This window comes from Heteronotia binoei, chromosome 7 (genome assembly GCF_032191835.1).
Source record: "Heteronotia binoei isolate CCM8104 ecotype False Entrance Well chromosome 7, APGP_CSIRO_Hbin_v1, whole genome shotgun sequence".
In the NCBI taxonomy this organism is placed as follows: domain Eukaryota; kingdom Metazoa; phylum Chordata; class Lepidosauria; order Squamata; family Gekkonidae; genus Heteronotia; species Heteronotia binoei.
The window spans coordinates 17,680,209-17,695,773 of NC_083229.1; the positions used below are offsets into that span (position 1 = coordinate 17,680,209).

A 15,565-nucleotide genomic window follows, 5' to 3' on the forward strand; every position below is an offset into this window, starting at 1 on the left:
CACAAAGCAAATGTTCTGCCCCCAACCATAACCCCATTGATAATAATCCCTCCAAATACTGAAAAAATGTGGTGAAATTACTTGGAGCTAATCAAGAAAGACTGGAGGGGGGGGGGGTTATACCAACCCACGCCATCTTGGAAGAGGGGAACTTGCATGACCTCAGCTTTTAATGTAAGAGCATGCCTTTGTTCTTGAGAAAGGAGACAACATGGGGAATTTCCACCTCCCCCTTCTTTCTGCACAATTGTGCACAGGAAGGGGCTGTTCTCCATGAAGGCATCTTTTCCCATGCAACTTCAGAATCGTCACACCTCCAGCTGATTCATAGAATCATAGAGTAGGAAGGGACCTCCAGGGTCGTCTAGTCCAACCCCCTGCACAATGCAGTAAATTCATAAATACCTCCCTCAAAATTCACAGGATCTGCATTGCTGTCAGATGGCCATCTAGCCTCTGTTTAAAAACCTCCAAGGAAGGAGAGCCCACCACCTCCCAAGGAAGCCTGTTCCACTGAGAAATTGCTCTAACGGTCAGGAAGTTCTTCCTAATGTTGAGCCGGAAACTCTTTTGATTTAATTTCAACCCACTGGTTCTGGTTCTACCTTCTGGGGCCACAGAAAACATTTCCACCCCATCCTCAATATGACAGCCCTTCAAACCCTAGAAGATAGTTATCATATCACCTCTCAGCCACCTCCTCTCCAGGTTAAACATCCCCAGCTCCTTCAACATTTCCTCATAGGACTTGGTCTCCAGACCCCTCACCATCTTCGTCGCCCTCCTCTGGACCTGTTCCAGCTTGTCTATATCCTTCTTAAAGTGTGGTGCCAAAACTGAATACAATACTCCAGGTGAGGTCTTACCAGAGCAGAGTAAAGCAATACCATCACTTTGCGTGATCTGGACATTATACTTCTGTTGATGCAGCCCAAAATTGCATTGGCCTTTTAGCCACCACATCACACTGTTCCCTTTGTAATGCTGCCCAAAACAACTCTAGGAATGCAATGACACACTTGGCCACAAAGCCCAAAAACGGGAACAGACGAGGGAGCTTGGGAGACAGTTGGCTAATCTCCAAGTATGCTGGGAATGTGGATTCGGTCCTGGAGGAGTTAGAGGAAGCATTTCCGGTTAGGGGACTTGGAAGGAGCAAGTGAAGAGACAGAGAGGAGGACAAGGGGGATCGTCTAGACTTTATCTTCCTTTGAGGAGGATGGCTCAAACAATTTACCTAGGCTTGCATCCAAAGTGATCGGAATAGAACTCATTGAAAGGAACAGGACTTCCTTGCTCCCTTCTGTGGCTACAGGCTCTGCTCCCCCCTCTCCTGAAATCAACAAGGAACAATGCTGAGAGTAATGTGGAAATCTGCAGGGGAGGGATCCAAATAAGCCACCTGGTGGAACACTGGTAGAAATAACCTTCAGTTTTAGATTTTTCTTAAGTTTCATAAGAATAAGGGGAAAAGGTAACAACGGATACAGAAAAGAAACAGTAAGTAAATAGACAGAAAAGTAGTGCATTCTGCATGTCCATATATCATTCACAATTAAAAAAGGCCACAGCATATTTTCATACATTCAAAACAGAATTTCAGCAGGGCCAGCTCGCCCACTAGGCAAACGAGGCAGTTGTCTAGGGCGCCGGGAGGCAGGGGTGCCAAATTGGGCTCCCCACCCCGGTGCCCCAGGCAAGCACTTAGTTTGCCTTCCTCTCTCCCTCACTCACCGCAGCCGATGCCACCCTCGCTAACCCCCCTCTGGCCTGTCGCCACCCCCCACACTCTCTGGCCCACTGCCAATGAGCTCTGCTCACTCTCCCCCACACCCCGTTCACTGCGAGTAAGGCCTGTCGGCTTTTCACAGCCCGTGCTAGCATGTTTTGTTAAGAGTCTCTCTTAACAAAACAGGCCGCAGCAGTGGAGGGAGGGAGGGAGGGAGGCAAATGGGAAAGGAAGGGGAGGAAAGGGAGGGACAGGTGGGTGCTGCGCCTTGGAAGGGCACTGGGGGGCGGTGGGGGGGGCGCCTGCCTAGGGCGCCAGGCACCCACGGGCCGGTGCTGAGTTTCAGTGATCATTACGATATGAATATTATAAATTCATGCTTAAATTTATCTAAATTGGATCATATTCTCAATATATATACAATAGTAGACCACTGCATTTCACCTCCATTTGACTTAGTCAGAAAATCAGGCTAAAGCAGTGATGGCGAAAATGGATGGTGGGGAGAGCAGGAGAGGTGAAAAGGGGCAGCAAGGAGAGCAAGAGAGGCAAAAACGGGTGGCAGGGGAAGGGAAAATGGGTGGCAGGGAGAACAAGAGAGGCAAAAACTGGTGGCGGGGTAGCAGGGGAAGTGAAAATGGGTGGCAGGGAGAGCAAGAGAGGCAAAACAGGTGGCGGAGAAGCATGGGAAGTGAAAACGGGCAGTGTGGATAGCGGGAGAGGCAAAAACGGGCGATGGCGCATGTGCCCAGAGAGAGGGCTCTGAGTGCCACCTCTGGCACGCATGCCATAGGTTCGCCACCAGGGGCCTAAAGTGTCCCACCAAAGATATAGCGGCTCCCAGTAGAAATAACCTTCTACCAGCAGGGGAAAAACAGACTGAATTCACACTAGGCTTGTTCCGGGTGTAGAGCTCTTTTGCTCCCGGCACTTCTCTCCATTTTTGCACAAGCTGCCACAGAGCTGCAAGTTGGCACGCCGCTTTCCCGCGGCAAGCCAGATCCTCTTACAAGCAGTTTCTGCTTGCCATGAGGAAATGATGCGGCAACTCGCAGCTCTGCTTTTGCGAAAACGGCAGCTTGCGCAAAAACATGGAGAAGCACCGGAGGCAAAAGAGCTCTCCACCCGGAACAAGCCCGAGTGCGAAAATCATTCAGGGTTTAGATCCCAAGTTGCATTTTTGTGCAGAAATGCACCTCCTCTTTTCAGCAATTTTTTGATGCTTGGTAATATATTTGCACAATGCGGGGGGGGGGGGGTTCCACAAAACTCAGGGGGATGAACCCTACCCCCTCCACTGCCCTCCGGTGTGACTGTCTTGGAGCCCAACCACAGTGCTGGTGGTCTCTGGGAACTGCTCTGAGCCTGGAGTTGCTCCCAGCATCTGTCTCTACTGTAGCCCAGTCTGGAGTGGTTCCTGGGCTCTGCTGCTGACCCTGGGCCTTCTAGTAGCTTCTGGGTTCCACTCTCACCACACCCAGGTCTGCCAGCAGCTCTTAACCTGTGTCACCACCGCAGCTGCTGCAACAGCCACCACCTGGGCCCCTCTTCAGTGGGGGGAATTTAACCCCTCCAATGTATTTTTTAAAACTGTTCAGATTTTTCTGCAAACCTAGAGGGTCACCCAAGTTTGCAGAAAAGCCTGTTTGGGGTAAGTGTGCCCCCTAGCTGTGGATTGAAGTATCCTCAGATAGAGGGCTCACTTGGACATTAGATATATAGACTCTGGCAAGGGCAGCTGTTGGTTGCTGTCACCAACTGCAGAAGGTGGGGCTGCTCTCCTGGCCACTTGTTTAGATTGGCTGTGACAATCCATATGATCTTACCAACTGTGACATCACAGTGCTGCAGCTGACGGCTTGCTGCTATTGACACCTGTAAGCCAAATCATGTGGGCTGCCACAGTCAGTCACATTAAACAGGAGAGATGGCAAAAGAGACTTTGGGACAGTGATGATAAAAGTGACTGGAGACAGTGAAGGCAGAAGAAACTTGGGACAGTGATGATAAAGTGACTGGGAACAGTGAAGGCAGGAAAAACTTGGGACAGTGATAAAAGAGACCGAGGACAGTTAAGGCAGAAGAAACTTGGGACAGTGAGATGATAAAACTGGGGCAATGATGGTAGGAGAAACGGGGTAGGAGAAAAAAGTGACTTTGGCAGTGAGGATAAAAGAAACTTGGGACTGGGACAGTGAGATGATAAAAGGGACTGGAACAGTGAGGATAGAAGAAACTGGGGGCTGTGATGATAAAAGTGACTAGGGCAGTGGGGATAGAAGAAACTGGGGACTGTGATGATAAAAGTGACTGGGAGCAATGAAGGCAGAATAAACTTGGGACAGTGATGTTAAAAGTGACTGAGGGCAGTAAATGCAGAAGAAATTGGGGACAGTGATGGCAAGAGATTGGAGACAGTGATGATAAAGAAGACTGGGGGCAGCGAATGCAGAAAAACCTAGGACAATGATAATAAAAGAGACTAGTGATGGTGAAGGTAGAAAAAGCTGGGGACAAGGATAATAAAAGTGACTAGGGCAGTGAAGGCAAAATAAACAGGGGACAGTGAGGGCAAGAGATTGGAGACAGTTATGGTAAAAGTGATGGGACAATTAGGGCAAAAGAGACTGGGGGTAGTGAGGACACAGAAAAGAAAGGAAAACAACTCAAGTGTTAGTAGAAACCAAAGCAACAAAAGGATGCCAAACAGCATTGAACTAAGACAGAGGTTCCCATCCCACAGGGTATGTTTTTTGAGAAGAATAATTCATTCATTCCGCTGCATCAAATTTGCTCATTTCAAAGCAAGCAGGAAAAGTATTAAATATTTGGAGCAGTGCTATTAAAATCTCCAGCCTCCAGCTTGTTGATACACTTGTCAGAGATGTGGAAACTATTTATTCCAGTGTTGTTGGGGGGAAAAACAACAAATCTCCCATTTAGGTGGAGAACATGCCTTTGGGTTATTTTTTATTTTATTTTACAAGGTTCATTTCCATACCACTTGGAACCATTAAGAAAACAAATCCTTTATGGAACACTGGGTGAAAAGAATCCACCAGAATTTCCATCCTTAACCACTCCTTGCTCTGTGAGCTGCTGCTACAGCAATCAGATGGTCAGAGGGAACTCTGAGGGCCGTTTGAATAAAGACACAAAATAAAATGGCAGGATTCCTGAATTTATTAAAATTCCCATTATGAAGTCAACGGACTGAAAAGTTTAAAGTCACAAGCCACACTATTATGAGGAGAAGAAAAGCTCCTCCTCTGGCAAGGGCTCCTCAACCTTCTTGAATCCTTGGGTAATATTTGAAGTATTGGGTGTGAAACAAAATGGCTGCCACAGTGAGTCCAATCACAAAATGATGGAATCGACAGTTCCCAAATAGGTGTTCCGTTGGAACTCAGTCCTAAAATGGCTGACTGACTCCATCTTAGGTAATAGTAATGTTGTTTCTGCAATGTCATGCTGAGTCATGCTGCATCATGGTCCAGCTGTTACCTGTTACTGAGGTAAGGTGGAATGACCTCACCTGTAATTAGGCTTTGTGCTGACTCACAAAGCTGATGCAACCTTCTGATGAGATTGCATGATTGGTACGTGTACTTAGGGAAGCTCAGTGAGCTTGCTCAGCCTGCCTGTAAGGATTGTGGGTACTAAGAGGCTCACTATCTGGGTGGCAGCAAAGACTGCTGGTGTTGGATCCTATGCTACTGTGCTTGGATCGTGCTGTGTATACTTACTGCTGTATACTGTTATCTACTGGAGTGTGTACTGTTTACTGTGTATGACCTTGGCCTGGCAACGACTGAATATTGGATACTATCCTGGTAAATATATCTACCATTGAATACAGCTGTTTCTCTTGTCTATTAATTCCTGTGTTTTGCCTGTCCCTCTCCTTCAGCTCTTCTGCTGTGTGCAAAATTCTCTAACATTGGTTATGGGCCCAGAGCTCCCAGTGTTTCCAGAGGTGGTGCTGTTCTGAAGACAGAGGAGGCAACACAGTGTTTTGGAAGAGACAGAGGCAGACTGCCAAGTTGCCCAGGTGTCCAATGATAAGTAGCAGAGATGGAAGCTGCAAATGTTGTTTCCTTCTCTGGGCTCAGCATTACTAAGCTGAATGGGACTAACTATGCCACGTGGTCCCAGAAGGTCAGTCTGTTATTAAAGCACCAAGAGCTGTGGGAGGTGGTGGCTGCTCCTTTACGGGGGTTGTTGTCAGCTGCTGAAGACAGAAAAGCTGTAGACCTTTTGTGTAAAAAGGATGTTAAGGCTTTGTCTTTAATAGGTCTTTCTCTAGATGACTCCCAGCTGGTGCATATAGCAGGACTGGAGAAGGCTCATGACTCTTGGAATGCTTTGAAGGAAATTTACGTCCGAGGGACTGTCGGCTCTCAGATACGTCTGGTGAGGAAGCTTCTGCATACCAGGTTGGCAGCTAATGCAGATATGTCATCTCATATTGAGGCTATGCGTAGAATGTTTCTAGAACTAAGAGAGCATAACCAAATGTTTTCTGAATCACAGGAGGTATGCATACTTTTAAGTTCCCTAGATGCATCATATGACGCTGTGATAACGAGCCTGGAGGGTTTGCCTGAGACAGGGTTAACCATGAACGTCGTAACTGGACGGCTTCTTGATGAATTTGGCAAGAGACAGTCCAATTCCTCTCTACGTGTGGAGAGAAAGCCTGTCTGTAAGCCAGAGAGGGGCAGTGGATTTACTGTTAAGGAGGATCCTGACTGTCAAACAGGTAATGTAATGGCTGTAAGGAAGAAATGCTTCCGGTGTGGCTCTTCTAAACATTTGTTTAGGAATTGTCAAGGCCAGAAAGGGAAAGAGAGAAGGTCTGAACAGAGGTCAGCTGATAAGGGTGGTAATGTGCATCTCGTTACTACTGGTAAGTCAACTAACCACACTCAATCTTTCCTAATTGACAGCGGAGCGTCGGAGAACCTCTGTAGAGAGAGGAGTTTGTTTACTTCTTACACACCTGTTGATAACCAGTCTGTTATTTTGGCAGATGGAATTAAAGCAACTGATTTTGGCAGAGGGAAAGTGTTCCTGCCAAGCCTAAGGAAAGAGCTGCATATGGGTTTTGTTCCTTCACTTAAAATGAATCTGCTATCTGTGTCTGCTCTGTGCAGGGAAGGTTTCAAACTGCAATTTGACACCTCGTGCTGTGAGCTGAAGAACACCAGAGACGGTGTGTGTGTAAAGGCTATGCTGAAGGAAGATTTATACTTCTTGCAAACCAAGGTACAAACGTGTAATAACGTCTGTGTAAATAAACCAGTGCATGATAATTGCTGTCATCTTTTACACAGGAAATTAGGGCATGCTGGTTTTCCTGCTCTAAAGAAGACTGTTGAACAGGCAGAAGGCATTAATCTTAAACCTTGCAAGGAATTTCTTGACTGTGAAATCTGCAAGCTGGTAAAGTCTACAAAAGCTCCTGTGCGTATTCCAAGTAAATTTACTAGTAAAAAACCTCTTGACCTAGTGTTCTTAGATCTGATAGGGCCCTTTAAGGAGTCAGTAGGCGGGGCCAAGTATGTATTAAGCATAGAAGATCACTATTCAAGGTATGGTTTTGTTTACCTGTTGAAAGCTAAAACTGAAACCTTTCAAAATATGCAGAATTGGCTAAGGTTTGTTAAGAGAAAAACTGGACATGTGCCTGCATGCATTATTTCTGACAGAGGCTCAGAGTTTGTTAATAAACATTTTCAAAGTTTGTTTGCAGAGCTTGGAATTGAGCACCGGTTGACTGCTCCATACAGGCCAACCCACAATGCTTTTTGTGAGAGAAGAGGCCGTACATTGCAAGACATGTGCCAGTGTATGTTACGTGATGCAGATATGCCCTGGAGATTTTGGGCAGAGGCTATGTGCTGTGCCAACTACAACCTGAACAGAGTTTGGTGTTCATCTACTGGCAAAATACCAGCAAGCCTATGGCATGACAAGGTAACTAACTTGGCAAATTTGCATGTATTTGGAGTTACAGCTTTTGTTCATATTCCTCAACAGCTCAGACGTAAAGGCCAACTGAAGGCTAGACGTATGAGGTTTCTCGGGTATGAGAGAAACGGGAGCTGTTATTGTTTTGGCACGCTCGACAGTCGTGAGGTGGTGATTAGTGCTTCAGCCACGTTTCTGGAGAGATCAGAAGGCTGGGATCGTTGCACCCAATTGCCAGCGTTCTGTCCTGAGGATGACCAAGGAATCCGGTTACAAGTCAGCTCGATGCCTAGCAACCCAGAGGAGGGAGAGGCGGCTGAGTTAACCCCAAAAGAAGAGATGCCTGACGAGGAGGAGATGGATATGCAGCCTACCAGCGAGGAATCATCCGGGAGGAATGTGCCAACTGATGAGCCTGCATTGAGGAGATCTACACGTGAAAGAAGAGCTCCTGATAGATTTAGTCCTGTAATGTCTGCTATACATGAGCCTGAGAAATATACTGACATTTTTATCTTTGTCCAAGGAAGAGCAGTGTAACTGGAAGGCTGCTATGGATGATGAACTTTCTTCCCTGAAACGTTTAAATGTTTATGTTGAGACTGATACTGTACCTGCTGGTGTAAAACCCATAGGCACTAGATGGGTATACAAGGTGAAAACAGACCAGTCTGGGGAAAAAAAGTATAAGGCAAGGCTTGTAGCACAAGGTTGCAGACAGACTAATGAGACTTATGATGAAGTGTTTGCTCCAACGTTAAAGAGCAGTTCACTCCTAACTGCCTTAACTGTGGCAGCTAGAGGAAAAACTCCATTTTACCCATTTGGATGTCTGTGTGGCATACCTGAATGCTAATTTGGAGCACCAAATTTATTTAAAGAGACCAGAAGGTATTCCTGGTACTGGAAAGGGATACTGGTTGCTTAATAAGAGCTTGTATGGTCTAAAGCAAAGTGGTCATCAATGGTCTAAATGCCTAGTGGGTACACTTAAACAGCTAGGGTTTACCCAGAGCATTGCTGATCCATGTGTGTTTACCAAGGGAAGTGGTGAAACAAGATGTATTGTTCTTACTTTTGTGGATGACTTGGGGATTCTAACCAAGACAAAGAAACAAACAGATGATATTGTTTCAGCCTTAAGAAAGAAGTTTAAACTGAGAAATCTTGGTACTGTACAGACCTATGTGGGTGTAGATATTGCAAAAACTACACAAGGTTTTAAACTGTCACAAAAACCTAAAATCATAGATTTGTTGGACAAGTACAAGATGACTGATTGCAAAACTGTTTCAACCCCTATGGTGACTGGCTTTGTAAATGATGTTACAGATAGCCCACCATGTAATGTTGAAATGTACAGGTCATTAATTGGTAGTCTGAGCTATATCAGTAATTGGACACGGCCAGACATATCAGTAGCCTGTAATCTGTTGGCTAGAGCTACCCAGAACCCTAAGCAGAATCACTGGATTGCTGCTAAGAGAGTGTTGTGATATTTAAAGAACACTGCTGACTGGTGTCTTTATATCGAACCTAGGGGGGAGCTAACACTGAAGGTGTATACAGATGCAAGTTTTGCAAGTGACTGTGAAACCAGAAAGTCAACAACAGGTCTTTCCATTTATTTGGGAGAGGTGTTAGTATGCTGGAAGACACAAAAGCAGCGTGTGGTTGCATTGTCCACCGCCGAGGCAGAGTTCTGCGCCCTTTCTACCGCATGTACCGAGGTAGAATGGTTTAGACAGCTACTAAAGGATCTGCATATAGAGGCAGAGAAACCTGTTGAAATTCTGGAAGACAATCAAGCTGTGATTGAGATTGCAAAAGCAGAAGGAGTAAAGACAAGGAATAGGTACACTGACATACGGTACCAGAATGTCAGATCATGTATCAAGGAAGGGTTGATAAACATAAGGTATTGTGATACTGGCCACAATACAGCAGATATGTTTACTAAACCCCAGACTATGGAAAAACATAATGAGCACTGTAAAAGGCTCGGATTGAGAAATGAACAGAACTATTAAGAGGAGAATGTTGGAACTCAGTCCTAAAATGGCTGACTGACTCCATCTTAGGTAATAGTAATGTTGTTTCTGCAATGTCATGCTGAGTCATGCTGCATCATGGTCCAGCTGTTACCTGTTACTGAGGTAAGGTGGAATGACCTCACCTGTAATTAGGCTTTGTGCTGACTCACAAAGCTGATGCAACCTTCTGATGAGATTGCATGATTGGTACGTGTACTTAGGGAAGCTCAGTGAGCTTGCTCAGCCTGCCTGTAAGGATTGTGGGTACTAAGAGGCTCACTATCTGGGTGGCAGCGAACACTGCTGGTGTTGAATCCTATGCTACTGTGCTTGGATCGTGCTGTGTATACTTACTGCTGTATACTGTTATCTACTGGAGTGTGTACTGTTTACTGTGTATGACCTTGGCCTGGCAACGACTCTGAATATTGGATACTATCCTGGTAAATATATCTACCATTGAATACAGTTGTTTCTCTTGTCTATTAATTCCTGTGTTTTGCCTGTCCCTCTCCTTCAGCTCTTCTGCTGCGTGCAAAATTCTCTAACATGTTTGCGGCAGACAAATTCTCCTGGAATCATCAGAAGCACCTTCTGCTACCATGAAATGGAGAAAAGTCAGGATTGGCTTTTAGCTTTAGGGAGGAAATGCTTCAGGGAAGAAGCAGTTTGGCACCACAAGTGGTTGCCATGGTGCCAGTGTTTACCATGTTGAGGAACGCTGTTCTAGGTATCCTTGGGAGCAGACAAGGAAGTTAGAATTGCCCAGGGGAGAAAGCCCTGTGATAATACAAAGTGACACCGCCAGGGCTTTTTTTTTTTGTACCAGGAACTCATTTGCATATTAGGTAGAGTTGCCAAGTCCAATTTAAGAAACATCTGGGGACTTTGGGGGTGGAGCCAGGAGACTTTGGGGGTGGAACCAGGAGACATTAGGGCTGGAGCCAAGATCAAGGTTGTGACAAGCATAATTGAACTCCAAAGGGAGTTCTGGCCATCACATTTAAAGGGACGGCACTCCTTTTCAATGCCTTCCTTCCATAGGAAATAATGAAGGATAGGGGCACCTTCTTTTGGGGCTCATAGAATTGGACCCCCTGGTCCAATCTTTTTGAAACTTGGGAGATATTTTGGGGATATGCACTAGATGCTATACTGAAAATTTGGTGCCTCTACCTCAAAAACAGGGCCCCCCCCAGAGCCCCAGATACCCGCCGATCAATTCTCCATGATTTTCTATGGGAATAAATCTCCCTAGGGAATAAAAGAGTTCCCAGCAGACATTTCCCTCCCCTCCCCCCGCTTTCTGATGACCCTGAAGCGGGGGGAGGGTCTCCAAACCGGGGATCCCCTGGCCCCACCTGGGGATTGGCAACCCTAATATTAGGCCACATCCCTTGATGTAGCCAGTCCTGGAGCTTACAGTGGGCCCTGTAAGTTCTTACATGCATGGTGCATCTGACGAGGAGAGATGCGTTTCTCAAAAGCTTATGGTGCAATAACTTTTGTTAGTCTTAAAAGGTGCTCTTGGACTCCTTGCTGTTTTGCAGCAACAGACTAACACGGCTAACTCCTCTGGATCCATAATGCAAGTCCAGACACATGCGAAGGACCACAGCTCAGTGGCAGAGTACACATTTTGCATGCAGAAAGACCCAAGAGAGCTCAGAGAGATGAGATGTCTTGTACATGACATGCAAATTGAAAGCTGGTGCAGCCTCAATTTGCCTTGAGATAATGCAGGAACAGGACAGTAACCTCCAATGGGTGCTGCTATTTGAAGTTGGTGCTCCTGCTCTACTACAATTATAGGAGGGGAAATGTCCTTTAAAAAAATCCCCTTCAAATGCAGATAACAAAGCAGGGAGCCCAGTTTTGAATACTAATACTGAGGCTGAAGGCTTAAATCCCTGTCTTTCCTTCTCTGCATGGCACAGAGGCAAAATGAGGCTCCACAAGCCTGTGATTTGCATTTCACAGACAGAAAAAGACATGCAGTCTTCACCAGTGCTGGCTTTATGGCACATGGTGCCCTAAGCAGCCACCCCCCCCTGCTGTCCCCCCCGCCCCGCTGTGCTCTGCTGCCCGCCCCCTCTCAGCTCGCCGTGACAACGCTAAGCCCTACTACTAGCTTCTTGCAGCCGCGTCTGCGTATTTTGTGGAGAGACGTATGGAGGAGGCTTCTCTCCCCTCCTTTCCAGAACCAGAAGTGAGGAGAGAGCGAAGTTTCCTCCATCTGTCTCTTCAGAAAATGTGGAGACACAGCTGCAAGAAGCCGGTAGTAGGGCTCAACATTGTCGTGGCAAGCTTCGGGGGGAGGGGGCACCGGGAGCACGGCGGAAGGGCAGTGGGAACGTGGTGAAAGGGAGGGGGCTGGCGGCAGCAGCAGTGGCAGGGGGGACTGGGAGAGGGGGAGCCCAATTCAGCAACCCCTTTTTCCCGGTGCCCTAGGCAACCACCTAGTTTGCCTAATGGATGAGCCAGCCCTGGTCTTCACCTTGTCTGAGCCATCAGCATCACTGAGAAAGGTCTCATTCACCCTGAGACACACTCCAGAGAGTATACGCCAACTGGACTAGATGGATCAGTGATCTGACAGGAAGAACTTCAGATTTAAACAGCAGAAGAGTAGTTTTAGGTGTTCTGCACACTGAAAGTTATAGAAAGGGAAACTCAGAAAGTTTCCTTTTTAGCTTTGTTGTTTCAGCTAAGGCTGCTGTTGGGTTAACTCCAGTCTTCATTTGATTAAAACCACAGTACTGAGACCAGCGGCTGCAACACACCTTGTTCCTTCCTGAGCCCTCTGTTTGAGGCACGTGAGCATCGGGATATTGCTAGTTAACGATAAAGATAAGCTACTCAATTAGTGGGGGGAAAGAAAGAATCAGAGGAAAATTAGACTAGGTATCTCACACACGTGGAATTCAAGATTTTGTGATTGATTTCTTCAGAGTAACAGCCCAACAGTAGCAGAGTAACAACACAAAGGAATTCATGTATTGATTGATATTGTTTTGTATTATGAGATCCACCATGGATCAGAATTCCATCCATTGTCTTACCTGCTCAAGGAAGAACTCTCTGGTACATGGTACATGAAGACGTTTCCTCTGCCGCTACCTGCCCAGCGCTTTGCCATCTCTATTGTTGGACAAATGATGAAGTGGTCCCTGAAAAAGCACCGAAGAAAAGAAATGTTTGACCTACGGAAGATTAGCTTATGACCAGGAATGGCATGACACAACTTAGTTTGCAAACGGAGTTCTGAGAAGGAATACTGATGTTGCTTCTGGAGAAGATTAAAGGTGATGGACAAACATCTCTGAAAGATGCTTCATGCACCAGTTCCAATCTAACGTCCAGACTTAGGATAAATTTGGGTATGTTCTAAGTGGCAGTTTACACAGAGTGATGGCAAGATGAAATCAACCAGGTCACATCCTAAATCAAGGCAGAATGATGGAATTAGTAACCGGATATGAAAACCCAATGAATTAGGAACTGACTACATGCTATGTAGAAAGGTATGTAATGGAGCCCAGACAGACAAAGGAAGGAAGGAAGGAAGGAAGGAAGGAAGGAAGGAAGGAAGGAAGGAAGGAAGGGAGGGAGGGAGGGAGGGAGGGGAGGGAGGGAGGGGAGGGAGGGGAGGGGAGGAAGGAGGAGGGAAGGAAACCATCAAGAGAAGGGGTTTTGAGCTTTTGTGAGGCACCACTCCTTTCTTCAGATATCCACACTTCACCCTCCCAAGGCTCCGCACCCAAATCTCCTGCCCCCTCCCTCTTAATGTTTTTACTGCAATGTGAGCTGGTCAGAGCTTTTCTCTCTTGGCACTGTAGCTTCAAACCTTCCTCTCAGCCTCTGTCACCTCAAACCCAGTGAAGAAGAAGAATTGCAGATTTATACCCGGCCCTTCTCCTGAATCAGAGACTCAGAGTGGCTTACAATCTCCTATATCTTCTCCCCCCACAACAGACACCCTGTGAGGTGGGTGGGGCTGAGAGGGCTCTCACAGCAGCTGCCCTTTCAAGGACAACCTCTGCCAGAGCTACGGCTGACCCAAGGCCATTTCAGCAGGTGTGAGTGGAAAAGTGGGGAATCAAACCCAGTTCTCCCAGATAAGAGTCCGCATACTTAACCACGACACCAAACTGGCTCTCAGTGCATTTCTTCACCCAGGGCTTTTGTGTTGAAAAAGCCCAGCAGGAACTCCTTTGCATATTAGGCCACGCCCCCTGATACCAAGCCAGCCGGAACTGCATTCCTGCTCAAAAAAAAGCCCTGCCTTCACCATTAAGAAACCCTCCCTGCTTCGTTTCAAGATGAACAGCAGTCCACAGGAGCAGTTTGCCAAACATCATGGGGTGGCCAGTCAGCCTGTGAGTTTTGCGGCCTCTGCTAAATGAGACTTTTTAGAGCCTAAAATAACTTTTCAGGAATTCTTGGAGGAAGGGGCTGTGTTCTTACAGCGGGGTGGGGGGGGGGAGTCAGTGATGACCAAACACTTCCCGCTTCCATGTCACCAAAGAGAACTCTAGGAGGGCCTTGAGCAGAACCAAACTCAAAGTACAAAATTTAGGCTGCTAAAAAGCTAAGCAGGAACTCATTTGCATATTAGGCCACACCCCTGATGTCACCATTGTTCCACACTGGGCTTTTTAAAAGAAGAGGCCCAGCAGGAACTCATTTGCATATTAAGCCACACCCCCTGGTGCCAAGCCAGCCAGAACTGCATTCCTGTGTGTTCCTACTCAAAAAAAGCCCTGTGTGTATCCAAATAACCCAATGCTGAACATTCTATGGTCTTACCATAGAGCTCCTAGCAATTCCTAGGCAGGCCAGAAGTGATACCATGCCATCGCTGACGGCCAACCCTCCTCCCCCCCCATGTCTCCTATTGGTTGCCAGGCCAGCCTGGCATTACCTTCCTAATTGTATCTAAGCCTCTGGGTGGAAGAAAACCACAGCAGACAGTTAGGATGGGAGGGTATTCATGTGATATACTTGGAGAACAATGCGAACAGAACGCCGGGCACAGATACAATGCCTGAAGTCCACTTCTGAAAGCAGCTATTTTCTCCAGAGGATCTTACCTCTGTCATCTGAACATCAGTTATGATGCCAAGAGATCTCCAGGGGAGGGTGGGAATTAGCATGAGGATGCCAACATTCAAGAGGGATCTGGGGATCCCCTAGAAATACAGTTTAATTCTGGGTGTAAGCTTTCATGTGCAGGCACTCCAGAGCAGCTTTTCATCTACTTCTCAAGAATGAGGAATGGACTCTTGAGAACTTAAATGTAGAAATATCACTATGATTTTTTTTTAAGCAAAGAACAGTTTGAAGCATGAGGAGAGGGGCAAAACTGGTGATTGAGACGCTGATACTTTCTGTGCTTCGGAAGCATCGTGAAGGACCTGCCTACCTGAGGGACCGTCTTTCCCCATGTGAACCCCAAAGAGCACTGAGGTCAGCAGGGAAGAACCAACTGACCATCCCCGGGCCGAAGGAAGCAAAACTACAGAGCACTCGCATGCGGGCCTTCTCTGTTGTAGCTCCACACCTATGGAACCAGCTCCCGGAAGAAGTGCGGGCCCTGCGGGACTTTGAACAGTTTCGCAGGGCCTGCAAGACCATCCTCTTTGGGATGGCCTTCACCGATTAAAAGATAGAGGGACTGCCTAAATGACTTTCACCATCTGTTGAAATAGCACCAGAACGTTAATTTTATTAATTTTAGAATTTTAATTAAACTGCTAAATTAGCTATTGCTTTTAAACATTACTGTATAACTTACTGTATCTGATTTAATGTTGTTAGCCGCCCTGAG

General features: G+C 46.6%; 1 protein-coding gene across 1 annotated transcript in view; it reads right to left on the reverse strand.

Moving 5' to 3' along the window:
• The window catches only part of TG (thyroglobulin), a 234,104-nt gene that overhangs the window by 18,120 nt on the left and 200,419 nt on the right, over positions 1-15,565 (reverse strand). Inside the window, exon 47 of the mRNA XM_060243108.1 lies at positions 12,798-12,905. Within this exon, the coding sequence (XP_060099091.1) occupies positions 12,798-12,905 (108 nt within the window). The remainder of the gene's footprint in view (positions 1-12,797; positions 12,906-15,565) is intronic.